This window comes from Adiantum capillus-veneris, chromosome 16 (genome assembly GCF_014529385.1).
Source record: "Adiantum capillus-veneris isolate H3 chromosome 16, ASM1452938v2, whole genome shotgun sequence".
Lineage (NCBI taxonomy): Eukaryota > Viridiplantae > Streptophyta > Polypodiopsida > Polypodiales > Pteridaceae > Adiantum > Adiantum capillus-veneris.
Window position 1 is genome coordinate 119,617,856 of NC_140946.1, and position 16,894 is coordinate 119,634,749.

A 16,894-nucleotide genomic window follows, 5' to 3' on the forward strand; every position below is an offset into this window, starting at 1 on the left:
ACAACAGATTATGCGTACTCTTCACTTGTTTAGATTGGCAGCAGGTCTCAAAAGTTAACTTTTGGAAATCCAAGCTATTGGCTCTGAAAGAGCGTGACTGGCACAAGATATTGTGGCCTGGGGAGATTGTTCCTCCATATGTTCTGGTTCGCCATTTGGGTTATCCGCTGGGTTGGAATGTATCGGCTATGCAAAAACTGGATTGGGTGCTCCAACGTCTGCATTCCAAGTTGAATTATTGGAAACTGTCCATGTGGCCACTACATGTGCGACTCAGGATTGTCCAATGCATCCTTGTGGCTTATGTGCAGTTTTACTTGCCTTTGTTATCCTGGCCTCGGTTGCGCTTGCAGTCTCTCATGTCCAATATTTTAGAGCATTTTTGGCGGACCTCATCTAGCAAGAGGGGCCTTCGGCTTCTATCTATGGACAAGCTGTGTTCTCCCAAGCGGCTTGGAGGGTTAAATATTTTGGACTTGAGACATCATCGTTTGGCTCGGAAAGCTATGTTTTTGCGAGTTTTGGTGGAGCAGCAGCAACCCTGGGCTCTCATGGTCACACAGTTGTGTACGGGCATTGTCACCCCTTCTCTTGGTCATTGGAAACCGACTTATTGGGATGTTGTTTTTGGGAAGCTTGAAGGACACATTCTAGATGTCCCTTTACTTCTTCTCTAATTGTTGATTGGAAGGTTGTCACTTCGCATTTTGCTTGGGATGGTCGACAATCCTCTGGGGGTAACTCTCTTTGCTTGGAGGGTCTGCATTGGAGCAGGTGTTTTCGCTTCGACTTTGGTTCAACGGTCTCCTTGCCAAGCGTATTTTCTTTCCCAAAAAGGAATCTGTCAGGTGCATCAGGTGGTTGATGACTCGGGTTATGTTCTTTCTTTTGCTGATGCAGTCTCCCGCTTTCGGTTGGGCCTTCACTATTCTCCTCTTTGGCGGGAGATTCAAATGAGGCTTGCTGCTCACTCACCCATTCCTCCTTTGGATGTGGACTCTCGCTTCTTGGAATTTGGCTACTACTAGATTGGACTACATCTCAGCTGCCAGTGTCTATGCCATCCTTCAATTTGATGTATGGATTGTGCATCAAGGTAATCAGTTGTGGTCGCTTTTCGAGTCATCCTGGTGGTGGCAACACACATTATCTCGCATTTGGCAGAGTCATCTGCCTATGAAGGAACGTGTTTTCTTGTGGCGGTGCTTGGTGGGAGCTCTACCTGTTGGCAGTGTGTTACATGCTCGGCATATTGCGCCTTCCCGTTGTCCCAGATGCCTTGAAGCGGAGGAGACTGTGACACATTTACTGTGGTGTTGTCGTCACTCTAGAGCCTTTATTTGTTGGCAAGCGTCGAGTGCTTTTCGGCTGCGTTTTCCTTCCGGCTCTTTTCACAGAGTATTTTAGCTTTTTGGGGTGCTTCGGTCACCGCAATCTCAGTTTGCGGTGTTCTTCACTTGGGTCAGATTTTGGACTATGTGAGCGATCTGGCACCATAGGAACTCCTTAATGTTCCAAGGCACTTTTGTTGACCCCTTTCCCTATTTCAAATTATCTCTTGGTCAAGCGTTGCATTTTGCCTATGACGCTGGAGACATCACACTTGATACCTACAGGATTTACTTTGACTATTTCTAGCCTTCGGAGCCTCATAGTGCTCCGTCTTTCGTATCCCTTTCTTTGTGTGGGTTTTTCTCGCTTTGAGGTTTCCCACTTGTAAATTAATCAAAGCAGATTTACAAAAAAGTCTGTACTGGTTTATTTGAGTTAGTCGAGTCTCATGCTGTTCAGGTTCTACTATTGTGTGACTGTGTTTGCTCTGTTATTCATTGTTTTTAGTGTTTTCATTCTGTTGGAGTGAGATTTTAGGCACATTGCACTGAGGAGCACCCACTGTGGAGAGCACGACACATTATCTCCGCTACAACTCTCGTCTCTCTACACTCCTCGTCATACCAATTGTTTTGAGGCATGCTTCCAGAATGGCGTCTTGAATCAGGTTGAGTGTGTAGGGATGCCTCTGCTGCTGCATCATGCAGTGTCTCTGTCAGTAAACTGGTGCTCTACTGAGAGTTCTAGCCTAGCTGCTATACATAGACGACCATAGATCTCCTCTGTATAAATAGAGTTAGTATTTTCCGTAAATGTATAGTGGGTATGTGTCCTCCCTCCTGATACGTGGGCTGTATTGTATTGAAAGGAGACGGAAAGTGTCAAGAGAACATGATCCATTGCTACACTCACTGGTCTGGGTCCCATGAAATCCTAAATGCAACAAATGAAGCTCTGCTGTGCCATGAAATAGTGCATTGTTTTGGCCCCATGTTTTTGTGGAGACGCATGAATCTAGGATAAACCTAGATACACCTTTAAAGGGAATAGATGCTCTGTTCACCAATGACCAATGAAAGCCTGGCGACACCACTACATGCTGACACAACTGCTCTGAAAGCAGCAAGATCTCCAAATGAGCTAGAAGGAAATGCTATTGATCAACTGCCACCGCACATCTTACTTTGCACTCCAAGCCTATATAGGAAAATCCAGACTATGGTTGAGGCTGAGGCCATGCTTCTTCCCAAGTTATATTATAGCTGGTAGCAGAGCAGGCATGAAGCAAAAATCTTGAGCAATACCTACTGAACGCATGGGCAACTGTAGAATCAATGTTGGTGAGACTGTGGATGGTGACCATAGGCATGCTTGATTAGTTATCGGGGTTTTCGGCTTCTTGAATACTGAGAGTTGATGAAGTATCTATAATCAGTGCTAACCAATGCATTTCAGGGATGAGCTAGATGATTGTGCGGATCAAGGTCGTATCCAACTAGAGTGGTCATAGCTTTTGTAGTCCTTATCTCAGTTAGAATAGGTCAGAGCATTCAAACGTTGAATACTTATTGATAGCAGAGGTGAGTACCATCACTGGTTATAGTGTTTCTTGATAATATTAGAGGCACTCTAGAGCCAGGGGGTTCAAGTGCTTATTGAGGTTTGCCAATGAATCCAAAAGGTGATGATTAAATCCACCACCGGATCCTCAAGGCACTGATTTGGACATCAGCAGCAGTTCTGAAGGCATAAATTCAGCTTACGAGCAACATTTCCCTTCTTTGGCAGAATTTGCTAAGAAGTCCGCTGAGGAGAAGGCTTTGAAGACCTCTAAGCCTAGGAGGTCTAGGCTTAATTCCCATTCCTAGGCTTGTTTTGAGGCAATCTTGTACTTTAGATTGCCCTAGGACTTTTATCTTTTGGTGATACCATTTGTGGTTGATTCTCTGTTGTATTATTCTTATGTAATTTTACCTTAGGGTCAGTGCCATAAATGGTGATACCATTTATGGTTGATCTCTGTTGTATTACTTTGATGTAATTTTACCTTAGGGTCTCTGCCCTTGAGGTGATTGTTTGATGGAAAAATTTTCTTCTGGAATTTTTTTTTTCGGAAAGTTTGCTCCAAACTTCCTCCATTGCACTCCAAGATTTTCAACAGTTCAGTCAACAAGGGAAAATGGACCCCAATTTGGCTGCTGGATTGTGGTAAGTGGTTTCAGTAAGCCCTTTTGTATGTGCTGACAAGACACACATGTATATACTTGTGTATACAATTCAGTTTGGAAATGAAGAATTAATCACATCGAGCTTCTAATTGGAGACAAGATATGGGAAATGTGTAAATGGAGAAAACTAGGAAACTAGGAATGGAAGAAAAATAGGAAACAAGGGGGCTAGAATGGAAGTGCTTGGACAATTAGAGCTGGAGGAGGCATTTGGGTCAGGCCTTTGTTAACTCTCCGAGGTCCTACAATCAGTCCAAGAGAGCTCTGATATGATGGATCACAAATGCAAAGCCTTCATTCAAACATGCAAGGAGGGCTTTAAATGGTCCTGTGATCTCATGGAAGAGACATAGGCTGTTTGGCATTTTTCTCTTTTGGAGTTTTTTTTTTCTTGTTTTTTTTTTTTGAATTGAAGAAAGAGTGTGATTGCGAAGTATGAGTGTAGCTTTCTGGGAAAGGATTGCATTGTATCTATTTACTCTGTTGAAAATGCGTTTTCATACCATTAATTTTTCCTGCTGGTTTTTCAAAATTTTGGGTTAATACTCCTCCTTGATTTTGTAGGGCTGCCTAATAAAAACACAAGTACATTCACGGGTAGTGGTCTTCGTGACTCATATGCTGGAGACATCTTGAGTTTCTTAATGAAAGCACGTGATAAAAGTGGGAATCCTGTTGTAGCTGATAAAAGCCTTCTCAATGTCACTCTCTACAGTAATTATAGTCCAGCTTTGAAAGTGAATGCATCACTAGTGCAAGGCTATCCTGGCACATTTGTTATTACATACAAGACCACTATAGCAGGAAACTATACCATTCTTGTCAGGTTAATGTCCGTATTTTTGTATGAAGGGCATAAAAATGTTTTTGCTGGTGAGTGATATCTTTTTTTCTGGAAATATAGTAGAAAGTATGTTACACAAAAATATGTTTGAGTTTTTGAAATCAAGTTCCAATCTATCTTCACATTCACACACGATCTTCTTTTGTGAAGAAACTGTATCTATTAGGATGAAAAATGACGAAGCACATCCCCAAGGCACTGTATTCCAGAAAATCAGTAAGAAACTCTAGCTACTGTGAATGTGCTTAGTCCCATCTACGCTTAAAGATTGACAATACCATTTAATCTCTATGGGCTGCCCCCTTCACATTTATTTTGTTTTTCTATTTCTTCTTTCACAAGAAGTTATCTCGTCATGAAAAACATGCACAACGAAGTTGTACAAACATAGAAAGATTGAGAAGTACAAATGGCAAAATGGCATGAAAGTGAGAGGTAACAATTACAACAGTACTGCAGACTGTCCAATGTCACGTTCCTCATCTCCTAAAATATTGGAAGTATAGGCCATAACAAATGCTCTCTCTACGTCCTTGGTCTTGATGAGAGAGTGACCAATCTTCTTTTAAACTGTACCATTCAAATCTTGTTGCAATTTAGTTCTCATGCATCTCACATAATTCACCTACATATTGGGTTGAAATGTAGTATGTATAGTTTTTAATCATGTCTGGATGTTGGAGATGGCCCTTGATCTTGCGAGGTGCGATTGGACTATTGACCTTGAGTCTCTGTGTCATTTAATTTTCACTAGACTAAAATGACACCCTTTGGCCAAAGGGGATCAATGAACAAAAATTAGAAAGAAAATCTCAATGTCCGATTGTATGGAGGAGGGATAAATTTTTGGGATGATGGGGCTTGACCCCCCCCCCCACCCCCCCGAAAAAAAAAAGAGAAAGAAAAGAAAAAGAAAAAACAAAAAAAGGGGAAAAAAAACAAAAATGCTTTGCCTTTGCCTTGGCACTAACATGACGGTATTTCCATAGAGAATACACGAACAAAACTGACAAACTCTAACACTTGAACTTGGAACAAATTGGAGTTGCAACACGAAGTGTAGGAGTTCCAATGTTTTGGCCTCAAAGTTTGGCGCCCCTTTCGGCACTTTTTTTGATATTAATAATCACGGAGTACAATTGTTGGGAAGTTTGCTCTCCATAGTACGACCATGCACTAATCTACCAGAGTAGACCCCCAAGGCTCATATTTAAAGGCAATGATACAAAAGATGATCCCAAAATCTCGGCACTCTAACAAAAACATTTTAAAATATGACGCCCTAAAAGATTGCTAGTCAACCGCTTTCCTAATTGGGTGCCGAAGGGTTGCCACGTCACTGATGTATGGACACTTATATTTTGTGGTGCAAATCTGCTGCAATTTCTGGGATGCCATGTTATTATTTCAGGCTGTCTCTCTTCTTCTGTTCGGGTGTTGGGTTGACAGGTCGTCACTTGCACACACACACACACACCCCAAAAAAAAAAAAAAAAAAACCACCACCACCACAACCCAACTTACAAGAAGAAGAATCACCCTCAATTACTCGTGTGAAATAGACAATGGATAGTAATATAGCTCGGTAGACACCGACTATATGCACTCATGCATTTGACTATGCAAACCATGTAATAGCACAAAGACACAAGTCACTCAACAATCAGTCACATTCACATCATTATCTCCTTCGAGATGTCAGATACCAATTGGGATCTTTATGACTTATTTTGCAAGCACATCCATATCGCATTGATCTCTAACGGATGTCTTGATCTACTAAATCTCGTCACTTTCAGAGTCACATCATCTCTCAGGTGCACCAAGACAAAACTTTGTAGACATTTCATCTCAAATGGTTACTCAGAAAATAGACAAACGTAAGAGTACATAAATCAATATGTTCTTAAGTAATTCTAAACCATAATATCGCAGATTACGGTCAACTTTTTATGTACATATCATAAAGTGACTCCGTATAGTATTGTTAGCTTGTTAGCACCCCCAAAATCGCAAAGAGAAATCAGTTGACTTTATTCCCATCTAGGAAATCTGGGACAAAGAAGTGTAGTTGTTTTCCTCTCGTGCAACATGCATCGGACCAGATTCAAGTTGCTGATTTGATGTATGCTTTTGGAATAGGCGGACCTAAACCACAAGCCTCAAGATAAAGCTCTTAAATCTAAGGAGTATTTGCTAAGTCCTCCTCATCCATCCACTTTGCATCAAGAGTTCGATAATTTTTGAACTTGACCAAATACCTGAAGACCAACTTACTTTCCGCTTTCCTTTCTTTGTACGCTAGGACATGTTCGAATATAAGAATCTTTTTAGTTTATTCTATTTTTGGTTGCTCCTCTGGCCCCCTCTCCTTTGGCACCTCCCCCTTGAAAGGTCTCAATAGACGCACATGAAAAGCATTGTGAATCTTCCAAGTATCTGGCAACCTCAGTCTGAAAGACACATCATTGATCTTTTTTGAAACTTGGAAGGGCCCATAGTATCACTTAGCTTTTGGAAAAGCTTCTTTTTTACCTTCCTCTTCCTAAGGCGTCCCTTCTCAAACCAAAGTAGCACCCAATGATTCTCCCTCAATTGCAAGTTGCATCGATGCTTTGTTGCTGGTTTCTTGTGCCGCGCTTGAGACTTCTGCAAATCCTCTTTTCACAAGTAGTCTCCAGATCCTGTACAAAGTGATTTGCTTAAAAAATCTTATCCTTTGTGGACAAAATAGGTGGAATCTTTTTTCCACTCGACAATCTCAAATGGCGACTTCCAGTGGAAGTGTGAATAGTGTTGTTGTAATCAAACTCCACCAAGGGTAAACAATTCTTCCGCCGAGTTTTGTTATCAGAATTGTAGCACTTCAAAAAGTCTGATACCAAAGGGTTGGTTACATTTGATTGCCTATGGGTCTGTGGATGAAATCACGAAGAGAATTTGAACATAGTAACCACATTCTCACACACTCCTCTCCAAAACAAAATGGTACATCTAGGGTGTCTATCTAAAACAATAGACTTAAGCATCCCATGTAGCTGAAAGATGTGCAATACAAACAACTTTGCCACATTGCTGAATCTATCGACAGTAGTCCACTTGCCGTCGTGCCCACCTTGAATCTTGGGAAGATCAAAGATGAAGTCCAGTGCTATACTCTCCCATAGTCAATCTACAATAGGTAAAGGCTGAAGGAGTCCTGTCACTTTGTGCCTGTCATGCTTTACTTTTTGACATACCATACAAGTATACACAAACTCATCTACATCCTTCCTGAGCTGTGCAGAATAGAAGTATCTAGCAACACCTTTAAGTGTCACGTCTATGCCTTTATGCCCAACAAAACGAGGATTGTGACACTTTGTCAACACCTTTGGCATCAAGTTACTGATCAAAAACATGGTTTTGTGCATCAAATAAACATGCATTGAATGGTTGCCAGTTTAGTTGGATCTATGGATCTATGCCAAAACCCTTCGATGAAACAACGTGCCCCAAAAAGTGTATCTCTGGCAAAAAGAACTTGATCTTTTTCCCATTGATCATCAAGCTATGTTTGTGTAGTGCATTAAACACTTGTAACAAATGCTCGCGATGTTCTTCTTTATCCTTGGAGAAACAATAATGTCATCGAAGAATGTGCCCACAAACTCTCTATGCGCTCGAAAAATCGTGTCCATCATCCTGTTGATCATTGCAAGAGCATTGGTGAGACAAGGTATCCCCAAATACGCGTACAATCTGAAGGATGTCGTGAACGTGGTCTAGTATATATCTCAAAGAGTGATCCTGATATGATGATAGCCTCTTTTGAGATCGATTATGTTGAAACAACTGGAACCTGTAATCTGCCAAGTATATCTATAATAGACTTTTCTTTTTCCCAAGAAACTTACTCCAAGCTAAAGGTAGACTGCAACACGTGAGATACTGCAAATAGTTGAGAAAAACTTGGGGGGGGGGGGGGGGGGGGGGGGGGGGAGAGAGAGAGAGAGAGAGAGAGAGAGAGAGAGAGAGAGAGATTTTATTATTGAATCGGAGGTCAAATATGACGTGTGGGACCAAAGTTACATGTGATGTAGATTTGGCTCTTCTCCATTGCCCCAACACCCTATCTCGCATCGAAGGGAGTGAGAGCTAAGCCGAATAGCTGCAATAGCGTGTATCGCTGACAGGGGGATAGGCTCAAGCATATTAAGGGTGAGTATAGTTTCCTCTTTCAGCAGAGAACATGGTTTTTGTAGCTGGGGGCAATATGGGTGGTATCATGTATGAAGCGTGACCCACCGCAAACCGTAATACATTGGTGTTGTAGAAAAGCTTCATTCACTTGGGAGTCTATTGAGGCATCATGTTGCAAGTGTAATGCACCCCATCTCCCAAACCACTTCTTTATGTCTTGTATCCATCATGTGCTCAAGATCTTTCTTTCATGCTTTTTTTGAACTTTCTTACTTGCTTCCCATGCAATTGTAGGAAGTCGATGTGAGGGGTTTTGATGCATATTTATCATGTACTCCACAACCCTTTCCATGCCTATAACGTCAATTGGAAGAGATCCTGACTCAAGAAGTAGGAGCATATATGGTGTTTGTGTCCCAACTTGGAGAAAGTTTGTAAGAAAACGCTTTTGGACATTCTCAAACTCTTTCCAAGTAGACCTTGAGATGATCCCACCCACCATAAAGAAGAACCGATGCCACCAATGTGTCAAAAAGATACCTTTTGAGAACCCAACATTTGACATTTTCTCAAATGCATAGTACGCTCTCTTTCCTGCTTCCAAACAACGCATAGCATATTCATGCCACTTGTGATTGGCGGGAATCTCAAGGCCAAGGTACTTAAAGCTCTCAACAACTTTAAGTGTCTCATTGTTGTATACAATGCATGGCTTCTCCTTATGGTTGGTTTTCACAAGCGTAACCTTTGTTTTGGATTCATTTACAATCAGCCTACTAAGCAAGGAAAAGTTCTCAAGGACAACCATAAGCTTTTGTGCATCCTCTAAAGTGTGTGCTAGCAACACTACATCAGCGGCATACAAAAAAAACATGATTACCGCATTGCAAATAGTGACCTCTTAAATGCCTTCTTCTTGCGTAAAGTCAAGTACCATTTGTTCCAATTGATCGATGCATAGACCATTGAAGAGAGTTAGTGACAACAGACATCCTTGTTGCACCCCAATAATGCTTGCAAAAATTTGTGAAATTCCTCTTCCCATGCACAATTGACACGTCACCTTCTCATAGATTTGAAAAACCGCAAGCATAAACTCACTTGGCACTTGGAGTTCTTCCATCCTTCTCCACAAATTATTGCGTAGAATCATATCAAAGGCTTTATTGAAGTCCACAAACAAACAATACAATCGCTTGCCTTTCAGTTGACTTTCCTCCATGAGAACATGAAGAGTGACAAGATGGTCGATGGTGTTATGGCGTCGGTAGAAACCGACGTATCCGTTTACACGCTTGCCGTTCTTTTTATTCCAGTCACTCATTTTATCTCCATTATGCACCCAAACAACTTTGCTATAAGAGACCCAATCATCATAGTCCGGTAGTTATTTACATTTTTTACATCCCCTCCTTTATGCAAATGCTTGACCCAATTACTGCTCCAATCACAAGGTATACCGTATTGAAGTGCAAGGATAAACATATCACACATTCAATCATGTGTAAAATCTTTCGTCCATTTAATCATTACCGGTTTGATGCCTTGAAGATCTCCCGCTTTTGCGAGTAGCTAACTATTCAAACCTGCTAGACACATCCTCAATAGTAAAAAAAGAGGGCATACACGGGAGTGAACCATAGAATGGTATGTTTCCAGCATTTAGTTTCTCATATAGTTGCCTATAATGTGTGTATATATCCATAAGACTCAAGTGACCAAAACTCTCAATCCCAATCCGCTTGCCCTTTAAGTCTCTCCAAACTCTTCCACATGTGTGTGCCTTTTCTTGGATTTGAAAAAGTTGATGCTTTACTTTCCATGTTCTTCTCTTCTTTTGAATCACTGTCTTATATGTATACAAATGACTTTGATAGTTGTCTTTGTTCATAATTGCATATGGCTTTATCAAGGAGTTTTGAGCATCTTGAAATTCTTTATCAAACCACCTTTTGCGTTATTTACCTTTGTTGATACCATGTACGATAGCAGACAAACACCAAGTCTAAGGTAGGCCCTTACACATGGCACGGTTGAACATCAATGCTAGAAGATCTGCAAGCAGATCTCTGGCATGTATAAAATGCTCTGCTACTAGGCCATCATGATCATAGGCTCTCCTGGTCCTCATCCTTTCAATGGCCTTCTTTACCATCGCGGCGGTAAAGAAAGCACTTGTGTGTGGGCATGGCTCTCGCGTATACTAAAGAGATGCCTGCGATTGTATAGAGAGATGATGCATACTGACCCCATACCTCAGTAGAAGTGATGACTGGTGGGGGAGATTGCCCATGGAAGAGTCGCCATGCCTCGCCTGAATCCTCGCTCAAAAACAGTGGGTATAAATCCTGCTCTAATCGAGCTAGAAACTCCCTCTTCTTCCGTCGCACCAAACGTCGAGAAGCAATCTGTAGCTGCTTGTGAGTGATGACTCCTAGAAGTACCTCCCTATGAAGTCGGGCTCTTGTCTCACTCCTCATCATACCAGCTACTCTGGGGTATGCTCTCAGAACGTCGTTGCTGCCCAGGCTAAGTGTGTGGGTATGCCTCTGCTGCTGCATCTTGTAGTGTCTTTGTCAATATATAAGTGAGCTCCTCTAGAGGTCTCCCCAGGTCCTCTATGCATAAGCGTCTGTATATACCATCTATGTAGACTAAATCAGTCTCCGATGTAAAAGTGTATCGGGTGTGCGTAGATGTCTATGTCAGTCGAGCTGTGCTGAACTGGAATGAGATGGTAAACGCAAGGAGGGCATGATCTACTGCTACCCCAATACACCCTGGCCTGACTATAAATGCCTAGATAGAGGGTATAAAATTGGGTTGAGCCAAACATGATCCACGGTGCTAGCCCCATGTCTATGAGGAAAACAAGTGAACCCATGAGAGAGAGAGAACCCATGAGAGAGAGAGAGAGAGAGAGAGAGAGAGAGAGAGAGAGAGAGAGAGAGAGAGAGAGAGAGATTAAATGAAATGAAATGTTATATTAAACGTCTTTAAATGGCCAAAATGACCTGTGAGACCAAACCGATACAATCTTGGTGGATCTAATACAATGTCTGGATATAAAATAAAATGAAGTTAAATACAAGCTAAAATAAACACAAGTGCCCGAGGATGCTCGGCATCAGGTGTTGTGTGAGGATGTACTGCGTCAGTTGTTGAAGAGCATCGTCAATGTCATCCTATGTAAATAGTCATATTGGACGTCTCCCATGTAGTGCTAGAATAGTCCTGATCCTCTGATGAAGTCTCCCTCGATGTCATGGTGGCCCTCGTAGACGTGGGTATCTAGCTCTCCCAAGCTCAATGGCTCTGTCAATCAATATACCTCGGGTGTAGGTGGAGTGTGAAGTCTACTGTAAAGCTTGCTCATCTGACTGCCGAGTCTCTGCTCTAAAGAAGTTAGTGATTTCCCCTCCGTGAATGTCTCTCACTGTCTAATCTCCTCAAGAGACTCTCCCTGAGTCTGCACAACTCTAGCAGAACTAACCCGAGACATCTCTGCTCATGATATCTCGTGACTCTAGCGAGTGGTCCAAAGCCCTCTCCAGATAGATAGTGAAAGCGGCCTCGTATCTCGTAGTATGCTGGACAATGACATATGTGATGTAACTCTATCTCTAGCTCTATATGGCACAATTGGCAAATCCTAGACCAATAGCACATCGTATCCCATGGGATAGATGAGTGTCCATATAGGGAGGTTTGATCACATATCCACTTTGTATGAGCTTGAGAAGATGCTCTTTATAGAAATCCATCTTCGTGGCAAGCTCTCGTGTCGGCTATGCCCATGTCCTCCTGGTGTCTAGCTGAATCAAATCCTATCTAATGAGGCGGGTAATCTCGGGCTGTGTGAGGGACAAGGAGGGTGCATCCAGAGAGTGCTGGAAAGGGGGTAGTCTGTCCATACTAAGTCCATGTAGTTGAAACCATGATGTCATCTGTGCATACCAACAAGATGTGTCTACCTGTGAGACAAGGTTTCGAGAAGACTCCAAAGCTAGGCGAGCATACTTATCTTTGGGGAGATCCTTAATATTGGGTATGAAAGAGACGGATCTGGTAAGTGCCTCTATAACCAGCAAGGAGGCAGCAAGCTGTGCACGAATAATCTCATGCGATACAGAGGCCTTGGCCCTAATCATTCGAGAAATCATAGAGACCAGAGGCCTCTTCATACATCTCCATCCATTAGTAGTGCCAGCTTGGCTATGATGATCTAATGATGGTCCCCATATCTGCACTTCATAAAGCATACTTGAAGTAACCAATGTGTCAAATAGCCAGAGCTTTGTTCAAGGTTCCTCAAACTGAATCAGTGAACACATCCTCTCCATGCTCCCCAAAGCTATATATGCTCTCTTTAGTCTGGTCTTTGCTGCTCTCCTCGAGGAGAACTTTGAACCACTCAAGACCACTCCTAGGTAAGTATATGCATTTGTATACTCAATTGTTTGCTAGCCATATGTGAAGGTTGGTGCAGATCAACTGACCCGCTGTGCTGTGGTGTTGAACACCATAACTTTGGTCTTCCTCAAGGTTCTCCAACAAGCCGCTATCACTAGCAAAAGTGTACAATGCATCCAAGTTTCGTTGCATCCCCTCTCGCAAATCGGAGATCAACACAATATCATCTGCATACAATAGTAATGAGATCCAGGTCCTTGCTAGCTGTGCTTCTCTATCCCCACCCCTCTCATTGTAATCTGAAACCTCATCTACATACAAACCCAACAATGTAGAGGAGAGTGGGTATCCTTGTTTCACTCCCACAGTGGAGAGAATATGCTCAAATAACCCTCAAGAGTACAAACCTGCCCCACGACTGTCCTGCATAAAGCCATGACTTCCCAGATCAGCTCTATGGGTACTCCCATCTACTGTAGTCTTTGCATCACTCAAGCTCTGAGAACTGTATCAATTTCTTTGCAAAAGTCCACAAAGGTATAGTAAATCCTCCTATCATGTGATCTGCATTCCTCAATAACAGTGTCAATATATGATCAAGAGTAGAAAAACCCCTCCTGAAACCTGCCTGACCTGATGCCCAAATGTCTGCTCTCTTTGCCCATCTACTCGACTCCTACTCAAGAATGGATTCACACAACATAGTTAGCGTGTGTCCAATCATGATAGTACGTAACTCCCTAATATGATGGGGTCTATTGCCTTGAAGATAGACATAGTAGTAGACATGCCCCAAGTATTCGGAAAACCCTCACACATGGCTCGGCTGAACATTACTTTGCAAGAATCTTTGAAAGCACATCTCCAGAATGTATAAAGTGCTCCGCCATCAATTCATCATAATCATATGCTCTCCTGGTCCTCATCCTGTCAATGGCTTTCTTTACCATCTTAGCGATAAAGAAAGTGCATGTCTGTGGGCATGGCTCTAGAGAGTCGGGTAGAGACTGCTACCTTGGAACTGTGTAAAGAGATGCTGCATATGCGCCCCAAATCTCGGTTCAGGTGATAGCCGGTGGGGGAAATGCTCATGAAAAAGTTTTCATGCCTCGCCTAAGTCGTGGATCAGGAATAGCTTGTACACCTCCTCCTCAAACCAAGCAAGATAAGTCATCTTTTTCCGTTGCACTAGGCGCCGAAAATCTATCTATGACTCTCTATGACCCAAGAACACCTGTCTCTGAAATGTGGCTCTCGTCTCTCTACACTCCTCATCATACTAACTCTTTCGAGTACAATGTCCAAGGGTTCTCCTTCTCTCTGAGTGCTCTCAAGCCAATTTGCAGAGAGAAGTGGCCCTAGAAACTTGTTTGAAGGCCCTTGGCCAAAAGCATACATGAAAATCCCTGTTCCCAAAAGCACTAGGTCCCAAAAGTGGTAAACCAAAAATCTGGAGCCCCATGGGTTGCAACGTAAAATGCCGGAGTCTGTACATTGCCACATCAGCAGTCAATGAAAAACACGGAATGCACGCACATCAGTGCCACAACATTATCTCTACACAGATTGCTTTATTTTAAGGGCTTTAGGCCCCTCAGCCAGTTCTGCAAGTTTGTAGGGGTTGGGGTTAGAAACCCACCCTAACTCCTTTAGGCCTCTTGACCATAAATTATAAGTTGGTAAACTTCTTCTGCTTCTCTTTATTAGGGTTGAGGCCATGCCACTATATCAGTTTGTGACAATATCATTGATCTTGGTTAATGAAAACCTGTTCTTGATGGTGATCTTATTAAGAGCCCTATAGTCGATACACATTCTCCAAGATCCGTCTTTCTTCAACACAAGCAGCACTAGAGAACAATAAGAGGAAGAATTGCATTGGATCAAACCCTTCTCCAAAAGGTCTTCCACGTGGCTCATGATTTCTTCATTCTGGGCTTTGCTTACTTTGTAAGGTGGCCAGTTTGGAGGAGTACTTCCAGATATCAAATCAATCATATGATCTTTTGGCCTTTCAAAAGGTTGCTTGCTAGGGACATATGCTCTTTTTGTCTTTCTAGAGGTAGCTTGTTAGGGACATCCTTTGAGAAACAGTCGGCTTGAGCGTGAAGAAAATTTTGGTCGCTCTGATTCTGACAAATTGGAGTTCTTATTTTCTTCGAAGCTATTTAGTAAGATTGAATTAAAAAAAAGGCTCGATTCAATGGCTACAACCAATACAAATGGGACTGACTCGTCGTTCAATTCTACATCCAAGATCACAGCTCCACCCTTACTTTTCTTTAGCTGAAATTTCCTAGCCCGATAGTCCGCAAGAGTACATCACATCCTTCTAGGGGCATGGTGTGGAAGTCCTCGTGCCCCAAGTAACCTTGGCAATCCACTTGAATTTTTCCAATGACAGGCATTACCGCAACTTCATGCCCTGGCAGCGCTAAGATTGTGTCTATTGTGGTCCTATGTCCTAATTCTTTACTCCCAAACGAGCCACCATATTTTGGTCAAATAAATTTGGCCTTGGCCCCGCTATCAAAGAAGATTAGGGCTTCTTGATTTCATACTTTGCTCTAGGCTCTATCCTCGTTATCTACAGGCATCAAGTCTTGCTTTCGTTTTTCTTTTCAATGCTTTTTTCACAGCCACCTTTGAAGTTTGTGGTTTGTCTTGATTTTTTTCCTCTTTGGACACTTTGCAATAATGTGTTCCTCACCATATCTGTAACATTTTTCCCGTTTGTAGTATTCGGCCCAGTTGTCGGCAAAAAAATGAGGGGCTGTGGATTTCTTTCTGTGAACTAGCCTTTTCACCCTTCTTCTTCCCCTTGGAACAATATTTATCCAATGATTTTGACACTGGCATGTCCATAGCATAAGTGTAAGGACCAAAAACACGGAGTACCTGTCAATAGCATGATCCATAAGTTGCTGAATTCTATGCCAATTTCTGCTTCAAACAGCAGTGTTGTAACTCCTTGGGTAGACAACAACAATATCTTTCCGTCTGTTCTTTAAAGACACCTTTCGGAAAAAAGCTATTGGTAGGAAAGCATCCCAAAATCTCTGACTGTAAGTAAGGTGTGGTCTTCCTTAATGCAAAGGTGATTCCATGCCGTTAGTACATTAGCTTCATATTGCGGTGTCAAACAAATGAATGCAAACAAACGTTTGAACTTCACCCATCATCGTGGATCCTTGCCGTGCAGCAAGAGTGTTGACAACCACGCTTGCATGCTGTCTTTCAGAAATGAAGTTGCTTTGCAAACACTAGAAGCCTTAGTGAAATTGCCCCCATAGAGAGCAATGTTGAAATGCTGAATAAAAGCTAAGGCTTTGTTGGTGTCTCTATACCCTAAGAAACTGTCAAACTTGATGCTCTGGCCACAATCCTTGAATTCCTTCTTTCCCTTTCTTGATTCTAAATGTTCATACCTTGTTTCTCATATCAGATGGTTCTTTTCTTACCAAAAGTTGAACCTAAGGTAAATGATCCGTCATCAAAATAGTAAGGAAAAGTTTCCGTATCTAAACTACGTGATTGCTTGTGATACTTTTTTGACCTATGTAGCTGGCAATGTAGCTTCCATGAAAGATAAAACTAGGAATAGGAAAAAGTAAACATAGAAATGTACCCTATCTTGTAAACGTGGCCATGCCTATCAATGAAAGGTGCTCAACCGATGAGAGTGTGTGCAATCTTGTGAGTTGAACGTTATCTCTACCTACTCCCTGTATAAGAAGAACAAGTTTGGAATGAAAGGGACGAGATCTGTTTTCTCGACACATTGTTATTCTCTCTCTTCTTTGCATCTGTACCCTCTTACAATTTGGCGATCATGCTGGGGAGAGGGAGCTTTCATCGCTCCCTCTCCCTCAGCTCTCCTATCAAACTAACTCTC

General features: G+C 42.2%; 1 protein-coding gene across 1 annotated transcript in view; it reads left to right on the forward strand.

The window, feature by feature from the left end:
* Positions 1-16,894, forward strand: part of LOC147439740 (uncharacterized) — a 296,739-nt gene that overhangs the window by 181,171 nt on the left and 98,674 nt on the right. Inside the window, exon 15 of the mRNA XM_086485533.1 lies at positions 4,125-4,433. Coding sequence (XP_086341659.1) covers positions 4,125-4,433 — 309 coding nt within the window. The remainder of the gene's footprint in view (positions 1-4,124; positions 4,434-16,894) is intronic.